Source organism: Ictidomys tridecemlineatus, chromosome 9 (assembly GCF_052094955.1).
Source record: "Ictidomys tridecemlineatus isolate mIctTri1 chromosome 9, mIctTri1.hap1, whole genome shotgun sequence".
In the NCBI taxonomy this organism is placed as follows: Eukaryota; Metazoa; Chordata; class Mammalia; order Rodentia; family Sciuridae; genus Ictidomys; species Ictidomys tridecemlineatus.
This window is the reverse complement of record NC_135485.1, coordinates 328,914-344,510: the sequence shown is the minus strand read 5'-3', so window position 1 is coordinate 344,510 and position 15,597 is coordinate 328,914. Positions and strand designations below refer to the sequence as shown.

The 15,597-nt window shown below is 47.2% G+C and overlaps 1 protein-coding gene across 1 annotated transcript in view; it reads left to right on the top strand.

The window, feature by feature from the left end:
* Nucleotides 1–15,597, top strand: part of Slc49a3 (solute carrier family 49 member 3) — a 33,816-nt gene that overhangs the window by 1,258 nt on the left and 16,961 nt on the right. The window contains exon 2 of the mRNA XM_040292879.2: nucleotides 80–433. Coding sequence (XP_040148813.2) covers nucleotides 317–433 — 117 coding nt within the window. The 5' untranslated portion in view covers nucleotides 80–316. The remainder of the gene's footprint in view (nucleotides 1–79; nucleotides 434–15,597) is intronic.

Below are 15,597 nucleotides of genomic sequence, written 5' to 3'. Positions count from 1 at the left end.
CTGAGGACAGAGTGATCCCAGGAAGTTTTCTAACTTGATGGACAGATGGCCCCCATGACTTTCTGTCTGTTGGCTACAGGTGAAACTGTGTTGAGAATTCATTCCAGGCCCAAAGTCCCTTCATCCAACACCTGGGCTGCCAGCTGCTCTTCCAGGTGACCTCATCTCACCAACAGCACCAAGGCCACTACTCTGAGCCCTGCTCTGGTGTATAGCCATCCACTTTTCCACCAGGAGATCTTCACAGCATGACAACTCCAGGTCATCCTTAGAGACTATGCCCTCATCCCACCCCTGCCAACGCTGAGGACAAGACATGGGGCCTTCCTACCATCTTTCTCTGTGCCTACACCAGCCTTCTGCTGACCTACCAGAGCCCATCAGAATCTGGCCATGTGACCCTAACTCCACCCTGATTCAACCCCCTGGGGTAGTGAGTAGCTTCCCTCTTTTGTCCTTTGCTCTGTATCCATTTTCAACATGATATAGAGACTCATAAAAAAATTATTCAGGGCATCCCTCCTCTGCTCAGAACCCTCCAGGGCTTCACTCAGCAGAAGCCTAAGGGTAGGGAACCCCAAAGGAGGATGGGAATCTGTGTTGTCTTGGTGGTGAGTTCACAGGGTTACACACATCCCAGCCCACAAAGTAAATGTGTGTAAAGATAGACCCTAAAATCATGGCTCCAGGTCAGACTGTGGGGAGGGGAGGTCCTCCTCCCTGTGGATGAGGGGGTCCTCATTCCTGTCTATGACCAGCCTTTCAGAGGTGCTGGCCTGTACTCCTGTGATCAAGTCTCATTTTGAGGAACCATTCCAGTTACCCACAAACCCTCGGTGAGGCATCTGGCTCTACAGAGCAGGAGGAATCGAGTTCTTTCTTGATCCCACACTTCTCTGCAAGTTCTCTCTCAAACCCATCAGTTTCTCTCCCCCATCCCCAGGACCCTATTCAACAAATGCCCTGGTCCAGATCACCAGGACTTCCACCTCCATAACCCCTACATTTGACTGTGTCCTGCTCTCCTGGAAAAACCCTAGTTCCTGACCCCAGGCCATCCTGAGATGAGCAATCAAAAAGCTGATCCCTAGGCACCTGGGTCCAAGTATGCCAAGCTACTCACTGGCTGCCCTACCTTGTACACCACCCCTGTCCCTGGAACTCAATTCCTCCATGCTCCTGGACATGCTCCCACACTGCGCCTCCCTCCCCCCAGATGTCTTCTTACCACCAGCCCCCTCAGCCCCCAGCTCATCTGCTGACAAAATCCCCAGTTTCAATACCCTATTGCCAAGACCCAGAACCAGGACACGATTGTGTCAGTGCTGATGGAAGGGAGCTTAGCAGCATCCAGCAAGTGACACGGGAGTCTAACTGTTAGCCCAGCTGTCTCCAGGGAAGAGTGTACCCCATGACACACCAGAAAAACTGCAAGCAGAGCAAGACTGTAAACTGCAGCATGGTTTACAATTCATTTGGTGCTGGGGATTGAACCAGGACATGCCACCTCTGAGCTTCATCCCCAGCCCTTTTTATTTTTTGAGACAAGGTCTTGTTAAATTGCTGAGGCTGACCTTGAACTCGAATCCTCCTGCCTTAGCCTCCTGAGTTGCTGGGATTACAGGTGTGTGATCACTGCATCCAACCCGTGGCAAAATTTATAGTAGAAAAAAAAGAAAACTATCTACGTGGCTATCTACATGGGATTAATTGGAAAATGATCAAACCTGCACACCTTGGGCACCTACAGCTGTAAAAGGAAGGAGTGAAAGATGCAGCCATACTGTTAGAGTGACCTCCAAGGCACACCATTCAGAGGTGTGAGATGGACCCAGGTGTGCAGCAGCTGTACCTGCCTGAGAGCTAGTGAATATGCCATGCAATTGCCCATGTCAGAATCCTGTGGAATTGGGGACGATTGTGACAGGAGTGGGAATTTTTGGATCTGCCCCAACCCCCTCATGAAATATAGAATAACAAGGCAGAACTCTGGTGGGCAGCAGTGATGACAGGGAGGACATTCTCACAGGCAGTGGGCAGAGCTCTTGTCCTCCTCCCTGTGGCTGCAGCCCTGGTGCCATCAGCCTCTCACCATGGCAACTAAAACACTGAACAAAACAGATCAAACAACAGGTCTGCTCTCAGAGACAGCTTTAGGATCTTGGACATCAGCAACCCAGGCCCATAACCCTGAGAAACAGTGAGGACAAGCCTTAGGGAAGCCCAGCTGTGTCCCATAGGACAGGGCCTGGGAGAGGAAGATCTGTCCTGGTGGAGCTCTGAAGATGCACAGAGGGTCCCAAGCCTTAGCCCAGCACTGTGCAGACACATGAAGACTGCCTGGGTTGGGAAGGAAGGCCTGAAAGGAGGAGCGTGCCAGGCAGGAGTCCCATGTTCCCACTGACCCAGGGTATTCCCACAGCCCACGGTGCCCACTAGGCTTTCAGCAGTGGGCAGGAAGCTGAAGGGCTGCTCTGTGCAACCCAGCAGGGTGGGAAGGATGGAGGAATTTCCTGGTCATTTACTCTGTTTAGCACACAAGTATTTGGGATGCTGACAGTGAACATTTAGCTGAGAGCTGTCATTCACAGAAGAGAATGTGACCTGCAAAAGGAGCTGTCCCTGAGAACAGACCTGGAGCAGTGGTGGCAGAATGAGAAGCACAGCAGAGCCGTGGTTGACCCATGTTCCAGTGTGAGAGTGGAAAGTCCAGTGGTCCATTTTAGAATATAGTATTTAGCTTTAATTGGTAAGATCTGATGGTAGCCATTTTAACTATACCTACTCCCTTTGCCAATCATGTAGACTGTAACCCTGAGCTCCTCCTAGCAGGGCAAGAGGCAGTGATATGTTCAGGATAAATGCAGGTGGACTGCCCTGCCAAGGTGGGCTTGCTAGCCAGGTTAGGTAGCAGCCCTTCTGCAGAAGTAAAGTCTGCCTTGCCCACCCACTTCTGAGCACATGTTTGATTCCTTGTGGCACCCCAGTATTTCTGCATGTTTTGGTGCCTGGCATAGGCGTCCATACACTGCCTAAGGGGTCATGGGAACTACCTCCTTAGAGGAGACATGTCCTGCTGCCTTATTGTGGCCTTGGAGTGGAGGAGAAAACTACAATCCTCAAGGCTGACAATAAGCCCAAAATGGAAAGTGGACCAACAATGCTGGGAAGGGCCCAAGCAAGCATCCCACAACCAGGTGACTCTCTGCATGGACCAAGGAGGAAATCTGTTCTTGAGAAAAAGTACCTCTTTGGTGGTTGGGACATCCCAGAGGTTGTGTGAGTGTGACTGAGACATGAATTCAAAAATCCCCCAAAGGGGGATGGGGCCTGTATGTAGAAACACAAGACTATACCCAGGAAAGCGGAATGAGGGGTGCAGGAAGTCTCCAGTAAGTGGTGGTTGACTACACAGGGGGAAACTTAATTACAGGAACCTACAAAAAATGGGGAATAAAAATACTAGGTTTGGGGACATAGAAGAATAATGAAAAGATCCCATCTTCTTTTCCTTTGAAGAAGAGCAAGCATGGAAAATAAACAGTAGTGATTGTGGGATTAACCTGTCCCCTGGGGATGAGTGGCCACCGGATCCTTTAATTTCAGTGTTCACCATGGCTGCACAGACCCTTTTCATGTCTGAGTAATACTGTAAAAAACCTACGCCAGGGTCTATTTTAATGTCTAAAAGCTGAAGTCTGATAGTTCTTTTGCCTCCTACTTGTAGGGATTTAATATCTGGTAAAGAGACACCAAGTCTTTGCTTCCTGTCTGTTTGATGGATGTTTGTGCATACCTGCAACCTGTATGTCCTGTCTGCTTACGTGCTTGTGTATATCGTGTACATAGCGTCAACACTGGCTTACAGGTAAATGAGTATTTGAATCCATTTAATGAATGGATTCAAATGCCTTTCAGTTCACTTTACTTAAAAAAAAAAAACCTAACAAAAAGGATAAATCTGAATTGGTAAGAGTAAAGATACCTCTGAAACTATTACTTACACGTTCTTCTAGGTAGCCAGCCAATCAGACTGTTGGTTTCCATAAAACGTTTGAAGTGCAATGTCCATTGCTTCTGAACTTTTTTTTTTGTTTGTTTGTTTGTTTTTAGTTGTGTATGGACTCAATGCCTTTATTTATTTTTATGTGGTGCTAGGATCAAACCCAGTGCCTCACACTTGTGAGGCAAGTGCTCTACCCCTGAGCCACAACTCTAACCCCTTCTGAGTGTTTTTCTTTGGCAGAAATACTGACTTAAAATGTTAACTAGACTTGTTTGATACCTTGGTTTTCATGAGTAGCCTAAGTAAGAAATGTATAAATTAGTTTTAACATAAATGGGATTAATCTTTATAAATGTGTTTGTTAGAGGAGACATCTGATTAATTTGCAAAGTTAAAATACTAAAACATCAACTAAGTATATGCAAGTATTCTTGGCTTCTTGAATTCCATAAGGTAACATATATTTGGGTCTATTAAATATGTTTTTATAAATTGGTTAAAAATAAAAAGGTTCAAGATTGCTTATTTCTAGGTCTTAACCTAAAACCAAGTCACTAAGAATTAAAATTTTAACAGGTATAATTCCATATGTGTACAAAAAATTTAAGCTGTGTTTTTATTAAAGTACTATAAAAAAAGCAAGGTATCATCTTCTAAAAAAGGAGTAAGGTTTGCTTGAGTGTGAGAGGATGGAGCTCCAATGATGTGAGGCAGAAACCTAACAGAGGGTCCCCCCCACTTGGGTGTACTGGCCTGCGGACTTACGGCTGCTGGATAAAGCATTGATTAGAGTCTACCCTGAACAGATATTTTAAAAAGTTGGGGCTAATGATTGGACTCTGTATCTTCAGGCATTGGGAGGGTACCAAGACAATTGGCTTGGCCCATGACTTTCTAATTGACTATGCCCATTTAGTCTTTAAGTCTGGAATTTTTCTGTAACTTCATTTGGTTTCACCCCCTTCCCATTTACCACTGATCTGGGACAAAGGAATTGATTGGAATGTTTAACTTCAAGGGATAGCCTTTACCTTTGGAAAAAGCCTTAATTGGAGGCCATTACCCTGAGTGTCTGATGATTAACTATCCTATCTTATTCAGGATGAAAGCTACCAGTCACTAAGGACATATCAGTGGATTCCAGCACTATTAGGTCATAACCTGGGGATAAAAAATGGTCTTCCCTTCTAAGATCTAGCAGGATGCCCCATTTGGCCAGGGGATACTTCTGGGTGGAAGCCTCTCTGCTGTCCACAGAGCTAAAATACAAGGGCCTCCTGGAGTCCCCATGTATGCAGGCATCTGTGTCTTGGCCATGCTGATTTCTGTATAGAGAGGTCCCTAAGAGTCTCTGTAGGGTCAATATGACCTTCATTGGACAAAGGGGACAAACTGACATAACCCCCTCACAACTAGTTAATAGTGCATTTATGATACATAACGCTTAGGAGGAACAGAGACAAAAGTCAACTTAGGTTTTGTTGGCAACCTATGCAAAAGGATCTTCAAGAAAGCCTAAAGGATGAAAATGGCCTCCTCCACTGAATATCAGTATGCCTCGTGTAATAAAAAGGCGGCAAAGGAGCATCTGAGTATAATCGACAGTGGGGAACTCGCTTAAACTTGATGGCATTATGATAGTGATAAAGGAGACAGGTCAGGCTCATCAATATCCTGTGCTCCAACCCCTTGAATGCAACTTGGGGAGAAAAAGATTTAGACTATTTGTTTTTTTGTATATATCCAGATTGTCCATCCCGCTCCTGGAATAAAACTTGTTATGTGAATTAGATGCACAGATAACATTCTCACCCAAAGAGCAACAACTTCAGTTGCAAGTGCTGCCCAGGAAAAGGAAACAAAGCCTGCTTTGCTGGAGGTCTACTAACAGTAAAGCCATCTGGGCCAAGGGGACTTCTGAGAAAGGTGATCAGTGTTATCTCAACCAAGATTTTGTTTAAGGAGGAAGTAATAACTTGCCCCAGGGAGAAGAAAATATATATAATATAATATAATGTGTATATACATTTTTTAAGAGACAGGCATTAATGAGGATCATTGTCTTTCCGACAAATTATTAAAACATGAATTGAGTCAGTTTTGCCAGACACACTAAATATATGTGACTAGAGAAATGTGAACAACTAGGGGAACACTTTACCAAGCTGGTATTCTCTAAACTAAAGTGGCATGTAGAGGTAATCTCCTTCAGATTTATATAGAAATAACAAATTTAACTGGGGATTTATTTATGTCATTTAGTGCTCTGTAAGTGGATAAAGGTAACTTGTTATCAAAAGTTACACACACACACACAAACACATAATTTTGTCTTTTAACATTGAGATGGGAATTTAAATGCATTTTTGAAAGACAGTAAAGACATTCTGATTTGTTTAAAGGTTGACACTGTGAAACATGAAAGCATTTTGCTACTTTTCCCACAAAAATAAAGTTAGTTCTCTTAGTTTTTTTTTTTTTAAAGAGAGAGTGAGAGGAGAGAGGAGAGAGAGAGAGAGAGAGAGAGAGAGAGAGAGAGAGAAATTTCCAACATTTATTTTTTTTTAGTTCTCGGCGGACACAACATCTTTGTTGGTATGTGGTGCTGAGGATCGAACCCAGGCCGCACACATGCCAGGCGAGCGCGCTACCGCTTGAGCCACATCCCCAGCCCCTCTTAGTTTTTTTTTAAATTCATGTCTCAGATATAATGCTGTATGTGTTATGTATCAAGGGGCTGCCTCACCTGAGTCTCTCATCTTATTGCATGTTAAGATGGTTCCAAAGTAGGCTAGACTTAACCTCATGTAAATTTTTGCTCAAAGTATAGATTTTTGTTGTAGAGCTTACTGAGATCTCAAAAATAAGCAGGAGATATAATATAAAACATAAAGCTTATGTAAAGAATTGGATAAATTATAAAAGATATCTAAGGAGGTAAAAGTTTCAAAAGAAAGTAAAATTTGTAAAAGCTCTCAAATGTGATTGAGTTGATAAATTTATAGGTCTTTGTGGAGGCAAAATATATACCAAAGATATATTAGTGTTGTTTTTTTTTTTTGTTTTGTTTTTTTGTTTTTTTTTAAAGAGAGAGTGAGAGAGGGGAGAGAGAGAGAGAGAGAATTTTTTTTAATATTTATTTTTTAGTTCTTGGCGGACACAACATCTTTGTTGGTATGTGGTGCTGAGAATCGAACCCGGGCCGCACGCATGCCAGGCGAGCGCGCTACTGCTTGAGCCACATCCCCAGCCCCTATATTAGTGTTTTTATAAAAATTATGTTTTTTGGTTCAAAGCTGTTATGTAAACTAAGTATGTTTTGATGTCTTGTTAATTTTATTTTGTATTTTCCTTATAGAACTTTACAACTAGAACCTGCTAGTGTTTTGAAGAAGTACTACTTTATATAGAACAACCTGGGTTAATTTGAGACAAGAAGCCATCATGTAAAGTCAGATAGAATATAAAGTATTAGTACTGGAAGTACTGGAGGAATACTAATAATACTAGAGTACTAATAAAGTATTAGTACTTCCAGTACTAATTGTGACCACAATGAAATGGAAGGGGTAACTATAAAATTATAGACATTGAAGTTAAAACTCAGTACTCCTACTCCAAGACTGGTGAAACTGACCTGCTGGATGTTTCAACCCAAAACATGGAGACCAAAGTCAAGGAAGTAAAAGGGCCAAGGAAAAAGCAGCCAATATTCTGGGTCTTGCCTTCTAAGGTCAACAGGAGATTGACAGGACCCTTCTAAGGTTAACTGCAGTGAGTCATTGACCTCCCGATCGGGGGATCACGAGGACCCTAGAGAACAGGAAGCCACCCAGTGCACATTCTGCAGAGGAGGGTCACTGGAGAGGGAAATGTCCCTGATGTTTCCAGGGAAGCCACACGTGGTCAGCAAGACCTTGGCCCATCCTGGCAGATGGCACAACTGGTAGAGGAAAAGCTAAAGGAGCCAAGAGGCTTTTCAGAAGTTCCCAAGAGTGATCTCTGACAAATCTCAGCTAACTCTAACAGGTGAGAGGGAATAAAGGCCAATTTTGGCCAACTTGGTCTTGAACATCCAGCAGGAGAGTATAACCAAAGCACAGCTGCATGTGGACATTTAAAAGATAAGACAGGTTCTTTTACCTGAGATGTACATTTGTGTCAGTCCTCTGAAAGTCAGTAAAACTGGGAGGTTATAAAGGAAGCGTCTTTATACAGGAGCGTCTGATAAATATTGCAAAAAGCTCTGTCAGAGTCACAGGTGTGTTCTGAGCCAATCTGAGACCTGTCTGTGCTTTTTTTTTTCTGGTATGATTATCATGAGCTGCTGCTCAGACTCCTCTGGAGTCTGCAGTTCACTTCCAGCCTGGCGACTTGGTTTTAATCAAGACCTGGAAAGAAGACAAGCTACAGCTGAGTTGGAAAGGACCTTACCAAGTGCTCCTCATCACCAGGATGCCTACCTGGTCTCCTAAAAGGGGAGAACTCATTACCATGGGTGATTTCCACTCAATATATCTAGGATGGATGGCACAAGAACAGAAATGAAAACGCAGCCAAAGGGTGTAAAAAGGGGGAACTGTGAGAGACAGAAAGTCCAGTGGTCCATTCTCAGAATATAGTATTTAGCCTTAATTGGGATGAAAGATCCAGTTGTAGCCAATTGAACCATAGTCCTTCCCTTTGCCCTCCCCAATTTTGAAATTAGCCAGTTGTGTAGATTGTAACCCTGAGCTCCTCCTATCAGAGCAAGAGCAGCACTACATTCAGGATAAAATCAGGTGGACTTCCAGCACAGTAGTGCATGCCTGCAATCCCAGTGGGTCTGGAGGCTGAGGCAGGAGGATCATGAGTTCAAAGCCAGCCTCAGCAAAAGCGAGGCACTAAGCACTCTGTGAGACCCAGTCTCTAAATAAAATACATAAAAGGGCTGGGGATGTGGCTCAGTGGTCAAGTGCCCCTGAGTTCAATCCCCTGTACCAAAAAAAAAAAAAAAAATCAGGTGTGCTTGCCAGCCAGGCTGGGTAGCAGCCCTGCTGCAGAAGTAAAGTCAGCCTTGCCAATCCACTTCCAAGCACACGTTTGATTCCTTGTGGCACCTGGTATTTCTAACAGGGGCTCAGGGAGTAAGTCGGGAAATGGGCAAGAAGACAACTGTGGAGACCATAAGACCCAGCGAGGCTCTGCTTAGTGAAATGGGTCACAGGTCAGCATAGAACAGCAGCAGCAATGGAACAAAGCACATTGGTATGTTTTTACTGCCAAAGAGTAATGCTCCTTCAGCAACCAGCCAGAGGGCTTGTAGGACCTGGGGACCAGCTCCCCAGGGAACAGTGTCACGGGAGATGTTCATCTTCTTGGGTAGCCGCAGACTTGATGAATGTTGGCTTCTCTGTGTACTCCGGCTAATGAGTGAAGAAGGGATTGTGGATTAAAACAGCCACCTGAGGTCATGGACATGGGCAACAACTGGGAGCCATGCCTGCATCTCCAAGACTGTCAGCCCATGAGCCCCTGATGGCTGCACAACCCTCTGTACCCTGTGGGTTCCTGGGAGTTGCTCCAGAGGGGCCTCCTCATAGACCTCAGCTGGCCACTGACACCGTTAGCCTCCCTGCAATGTCCATCAGGGCATTTCCTGCCTTCCTGTCTCTTCTGTTCTCACTTCCTAAGACCCTCTCCCAGATAGAGCCCTTGCCCATCCTTGCCTCAAGCTCTGCTTCCCAGGGGCCAACTGAGACATTGACCAGACCTCCAGTCTCACAGCAATTTGTAGGAAATGCAGGGCATGGCAGTGGGTGAAGACAGCTTGGAACACAAGCAGATATGCAGGGCCTAGCTGTGTCAGCCATAAGCAACCCATAGGGATTAAAAATGCAAGGAGAGGGGCTGGGGCTTAGTGGTAGAGCACTCGCCTTGCATGCGTAGGTACTGAGTTTGATCCTCAAGGCCACACAAAAATAAATAAATAAGGATATTGTACCAACTACAACTAAAAAAATATTTTAAAAAAGTGCAAGGAGGGCTGGGGATGTGGCTCAAGCGGTAGCGCGCTCGTCTGGCATGCGTGCGACCCGGGTTCGATCCTCAGCACCACATACCAACAAAGATGTTGTGTCCGCCGAGAACTGAAAAATAAATATTAAAAAAAATTCTCTCTCTCTCTCTCTCTCTCTCTCTCCTCTCTCACTCTCTCTTTAAAAAAAAAAAAAGTGCAAGGAGACACTGGTCAAAAGGAAGGGGGTGGTGTCACAGCTTCGGTCCTCCAGGTCAAGGCCATGCAGTGTCTGAGACACGGAAGACACAGGGGTCTCAGGGTGTGCTGGCCATGCTGAGCATTTCTGGAGGCCTTGACATGTGTAGAGAGACTCAAATGAGAGCAGGGGCCATTTGGAGGAGCAGAGTGGGGCAGACTGGGGTGAACATGAGACTGGCCCTTAATGTGTCCGTGCAAGAGATGGCAATGGGTCTGGGGGTTTATTATTCAGTTCTCTCTCCTTGACTTTGAAATATTCCACATGGAAGACTCCAGAACTTGGCCCACACTGGCCATCCCCCTGCCCTGTCTGCCGCCACTTGCCTTAATTGCTGCTCTAGTCCCTTGCTCTTGCCACCCACTCCCTAGGGGATGGCTGTGCCCCTGCCACCTGGCCAGTGCCTATGCATGTTGAGCAGATACACCAGTCAGGTTGTGCAGTGGGGGCACATTTTGGAAATAAAATTCATGGTTTTGACCCACCAAAAAAGCCACAGATGGGGATCAGTCAGCAGGCGTGTGACCATGCAGAGGGCAGTGAGCAGGACAGAGAGGGATGGGTCTGAGGGACACAGGGCTTTAGGGCAGTGACACTACTTGGGTAGTGCTTAACAGCAGACACATCTGTCAAAACAGAAGGCTTACACAAAAGCACCCTCTGTAAGCCACAGACTTCAGTTGTGATTGTGTGTCAGCACAGACTCCTCACCGTACAAAGGCAGATCTGGGGAAAGTTATGATTAGACCATTAGTTTAAATAGCAGATTACTAATAAATGCAATAAAAGTGCAAAACTCACATTCCAAAACCATGTAAACATTATTGAAAGAAATTAAAGTACACCAAAATAACAGAGTTCCCATGTTTGTGGACAGGGCATGTGGCTATGATGTCTGTACTCCCCAAATTGGTAATTCAACCCAATATCCCAACTGGATTGTTGCCAGAAATTAACAAGACATTGAAATTCGATCCCCAAATTTGGAGGTCAATTCAAGGGACCCAGAATAGCCAAACGATCTTTAGGGGAAGAAGCAAGTTAGCAGGGCCATTTCTTGATCTCAAAGCTTGCTGCAGAGCTGTACCCATCAAGACAGGCGCCTGGCATGCAGGTGAGCCCAGACCACAGGACAAAACTGGAAGTCCAGAAGTGGACCCTCGTGCTTGGCCCAGTGTCCGGAAGGATGATTCAGGGCAGGAACAAATGTGTTGTTGTTTTTTTTTTTTTCCAGCAAACACCGCTGGAAAAAACTGAATGTTCATATGTAAAAGAATGAAATTGGATGCCTATCATAACATACACAAAACTCAAGTGGGTCAAAGATGTAAATATAGGAGGTAAAATTGTCCATCTCAAAAGAAACTGAGGCACAAACCTTCTCAACCTTGGAAAAGGCAGGATTTCTTGGGAAAACAAAGGCACAGGTAACGAGAGAAAACAGGTGGAGTAGGTTCCTCAGACTGAAGCTCCTGCTTGCAAAGAGCACCCTGAGCAAAGGAGAAAAACGACTCCAGTGGAGGAGAGTCTCGGAATGGTGTCTGGGAGGGCTTGAGTCTGACACTGTGAGACTGTAAGGACATAAAGAATGTGAAAACTATGATTCAACAATGAAGATACAAATACATGATTAAAAATGAACAAGATAGCTGGGCACAGTGGTGCACACCTATAATCCCTGCAGGGACTGAGGCGGTGGGATCGGGAGTTCAAGGCAGCCTTAGAACTTAGTGAGACCCTAAACAACTTAAAAAGGGCTGGTTTATCAGTGATTAAGCACCCCTGGGTTCAATCCCTACTGCCAAAAAAATAAAGTAACAAGTGACTCAAGTAGATGATTTTTTCAAACGATTTACAAATGGCCAACAAGCCTGTGAGAAGCACCCATTACCATTGGCTATCAGGGAAATGCAGATCACCAACAGGGGTCGTCACTGCAGGATGGGCATCATCAACAAGATAGGCAAGAGGTCTAGTGCGGCTGTAGATGCACCATCGGTGGTAAAATCAAATGTGCAAGTGCTTTGGAAAACAGCCTGAAAGGTCCTTAAAAGGCTGGTCATAAATCCAACACAGGTGCAGAGCAGGAGGCCTGAAGACAATGTCCACACTAGGCCGGCTCACAAGTGGTCACAACAGCCCAGAGGTGAAAAGACACCAACTGTCAATCACCTGAAAAGCGAATAAATACAAAGTGCATACCCAGACATTAAATAATATTTGGCAATAAAAATGAGACACTGACACCTGCTATGATGCGGATGAACTTTGGAGACCTTCTGCTGAGTGGAGAGGCCATGCTCCATGAGCTTCTCATGTTCTTGCAGGATCCTAGCCTCAGAGCCAAGCAGTCAAGGCCAAGTTGGGGCTGTCCATCTAGGAGATGCTGTGGCAGGGGAGACCGAAGCCACCCTCCTGTTCCCAAGTGAGAGGGAAGCTGTGACAGGTTTGGGCCCATTCCAGAGCAGAAATCAGGCTCTGAGAGGAGGTGAGGGGTCGCCAGGACCCTGGGAAGAAAGGCATTCAGAACCCAGGCTGTCCTGGAAAGTGCCCTTCCGAGTGCAGGAGCCACCAGCAGCACCTGGGAGACTGGGCTGTGGAATCCGAAAGTGTCCCCAGTGACCTTCACCTCAAGTACCGTCCCGCTTGCACTCGTCTGGGCCCAGGGTCCCAAGGTTCCTACACAGGGAGGTGTGGCGCTGTGTAGGCACCTGAGCTGAGGGAGAGCCCGGCCCTCCATCTCACATGCAGAGTGGAAGCCCACACAAACAGAAATAGGGGATCACTTCCCACCACTTACACGGAAGAGAATGACTGTCTCACCACATGCCAAAGCCTACATGGCCTACATAACACATGAACTCAAACCAACTCCCAATCTAGACACACATACCACAGAGGAACCTCAGCCCTACACAAGACCACATGCGCAGGGCATGACTCACACCACGCACACCCACAAGGCTGCCTGTCCCCCTGCATGCACATGGGTGAGAGAACCAGAGCCTTGACCTCTTGAGAGGTGGACAGGCTCCAAGGGCAGGGTAGATGTCAGGGTGATCTTGAGGTGGGTAGGGAGCAGGCTAAGACTTTGGGGTTGGGTAGGGAGGACAGGAGGTGGACACCTGAGGGCCCCTCTGCTGGGGCCAGCTGGAGCCCAGGCAAGAGTGACAGAGCCCTCAAGACTCAGTGGCAGGCCTGTTTTTAGTCCTCAAGCCCTTGCACACCTGGGGATCGAGTTGGGTTTCATTCCAGGCAGCTAGTCCAGACCCTGAAGTGCTGACTCAGCCCCTGCTGGTAGCCTGCGGGCCTCAGCATGGGCCAGCGGGAGCTCTGGGGGACAGGTGAGTCACTGGACGTGGGAAGCGAAGTGTGCTGCTGGGACAGGCAGTGCAGGTGTGCGTGGGGACGGGTGCCTCCAGAGCCTGCCTGGCAGGCTGGGCCAGGGGCCCAGGTGGGAAGGCCAGCCCCCGCCTCCTTTGTTTTTGCCTAGGACATGTGCTGCCTGGTTCTTCCTCCAGGCATTGGGGTGGACAGACAGGCTCCTGCCCTAGCAACCCTGACCCTAGGAGGAGCAGAAGAACCACGTCAGTGAGCAGGATGGCCACACCACCTCACAGTGCGGTGTCCAGAGAGGGTGGCCTTGTCTGGGCTCCAGCTGGCCAGGCAGCCTCAGTTGGTTGCCTCCGAACTAGATGCTGTTGGGGGGACACAGTGGTGGGAGAGACCTTGGGTAGGGTCAGTTTGGGATGTTGGCAGAAGTCCACATTTGGCTGAGATGATGAGACACTAAAGGCAGATTTAGCCACAGTGAGAGGGAATTCTAAGGAAGCTCTGAAGGTCATTTCCCTAGAAGGCAACAGGTGACCTTGTCCAGTTACCAGAGGACCTCTGCAAGATGTGGCTATTCCAAAGGGGAGAGGACATCCTGTGGCCCGTGCGTGGTGCTGTACCTGGATTCAACACACCAGCAGCTAACGCTTGTGCTGAAACTCTTGTCCATTTTGATACAAAACTGTTAACACTGAGTGAGAGAGAGGAATCCATTGCTTCCAAGACTTCCAAGACTTCATACTCTGGGATCCTTAGAACTGAGCTTCTTGTTGTGACACTGGTAGATTCCATGCAGTTGAAAACACAACACAGAGAGGGCCTGTCACCATTGCCAGTGTGCCCCAGGGTGACGTCATGCAGAACACACAGACAGCTCCCGCCTCCCTTGGTCTCTTCAGCCCTGCTTCACGGGTTGCAGCCTGGGCAAGGTGCAGGTCATGCCCTGTTTCTCTCATGTGCATGTAGTGGGACAGGCAGCCTTGTGAGTGTGCATGGTGTGAATGTGCCCTGCGCATTGCCTGTTGCCCCTTCACAGCCCAGTCCCTGTCCCTGGCAACTGATACCTGAAGCAGGAACTTCCAACTTAGTGATGGTGAAAAGGAAATCGAGTCCAGTGAGAGCAACCTGCAGGCAAGGCTTCAACTGGAGCTCAGCTCAGGGGGCAGCACTGATGGAGTAGCCAGGCTCCTTCCTGAGCAAGGGAGACATGAGCTGTTGCAGCCTTGCTGGGGTGGGCTAGGGCCTAGTCAGTGAGTTCCACTGGCCAGGGGCAGATTCCAAAAGATGTTTCTTCTCATGGTGGCCTTATTGGGGGACTGCTGGGTTGTGTTGCAGCTGGTCCCTTTGTCCTATGCACACACCTGGCCTGTGGCTCCATCTGGGCTGATGGCAGGGCTGAAGGGCTTTGGGTGCTTGGGCTACTGTCACTGCTGGACAGGCACAGGGCAGGTGGAAGAAAACACCTACCACCCTCCATGGTCAGCTATGACTACCCACAGGACCCAGTAGAATCGACCCAAAGGGTAAGGTGGCCAAGGGGACAGGACCAATATGAAGACAGAGACCCCACTCCAGTCACCCACCAGACTCCTGCAGGCCTGGGGAAGAGCCAGAGTCTTCAGTGAAAGAGGCCTTGGGGTCCCTGAAGAGCAGCTGGGCCTCCACTGTCCACATAGCCCACGCAGCAGAGGTGTGACTCGCAGCAAAGCCCTAGGGAACCAGTCATATGCCCTAGCTGTGTGACCTCCCAAACAGGCAAGTCTCAAGTTAACTAAGAAAAGGTGAAGCTAGAGGATTTATTAGGTTTTCTCAGGAGAAATCTCATCTTGTGCAAACATTCTGCTTCTCTGGTTGGATTGAGTATTGTGACCAATTTGTTCAGGAGGGTAGAGAATCAGCAGGTCCTGCCACTTAGGGGGCTCATTCACTGCACCCCAGGGTCACTCCCTGTTCCCAGCCTTTTGTCCCGTCTCATCGCCCTGACAGATCCATCCAGACTTGTAT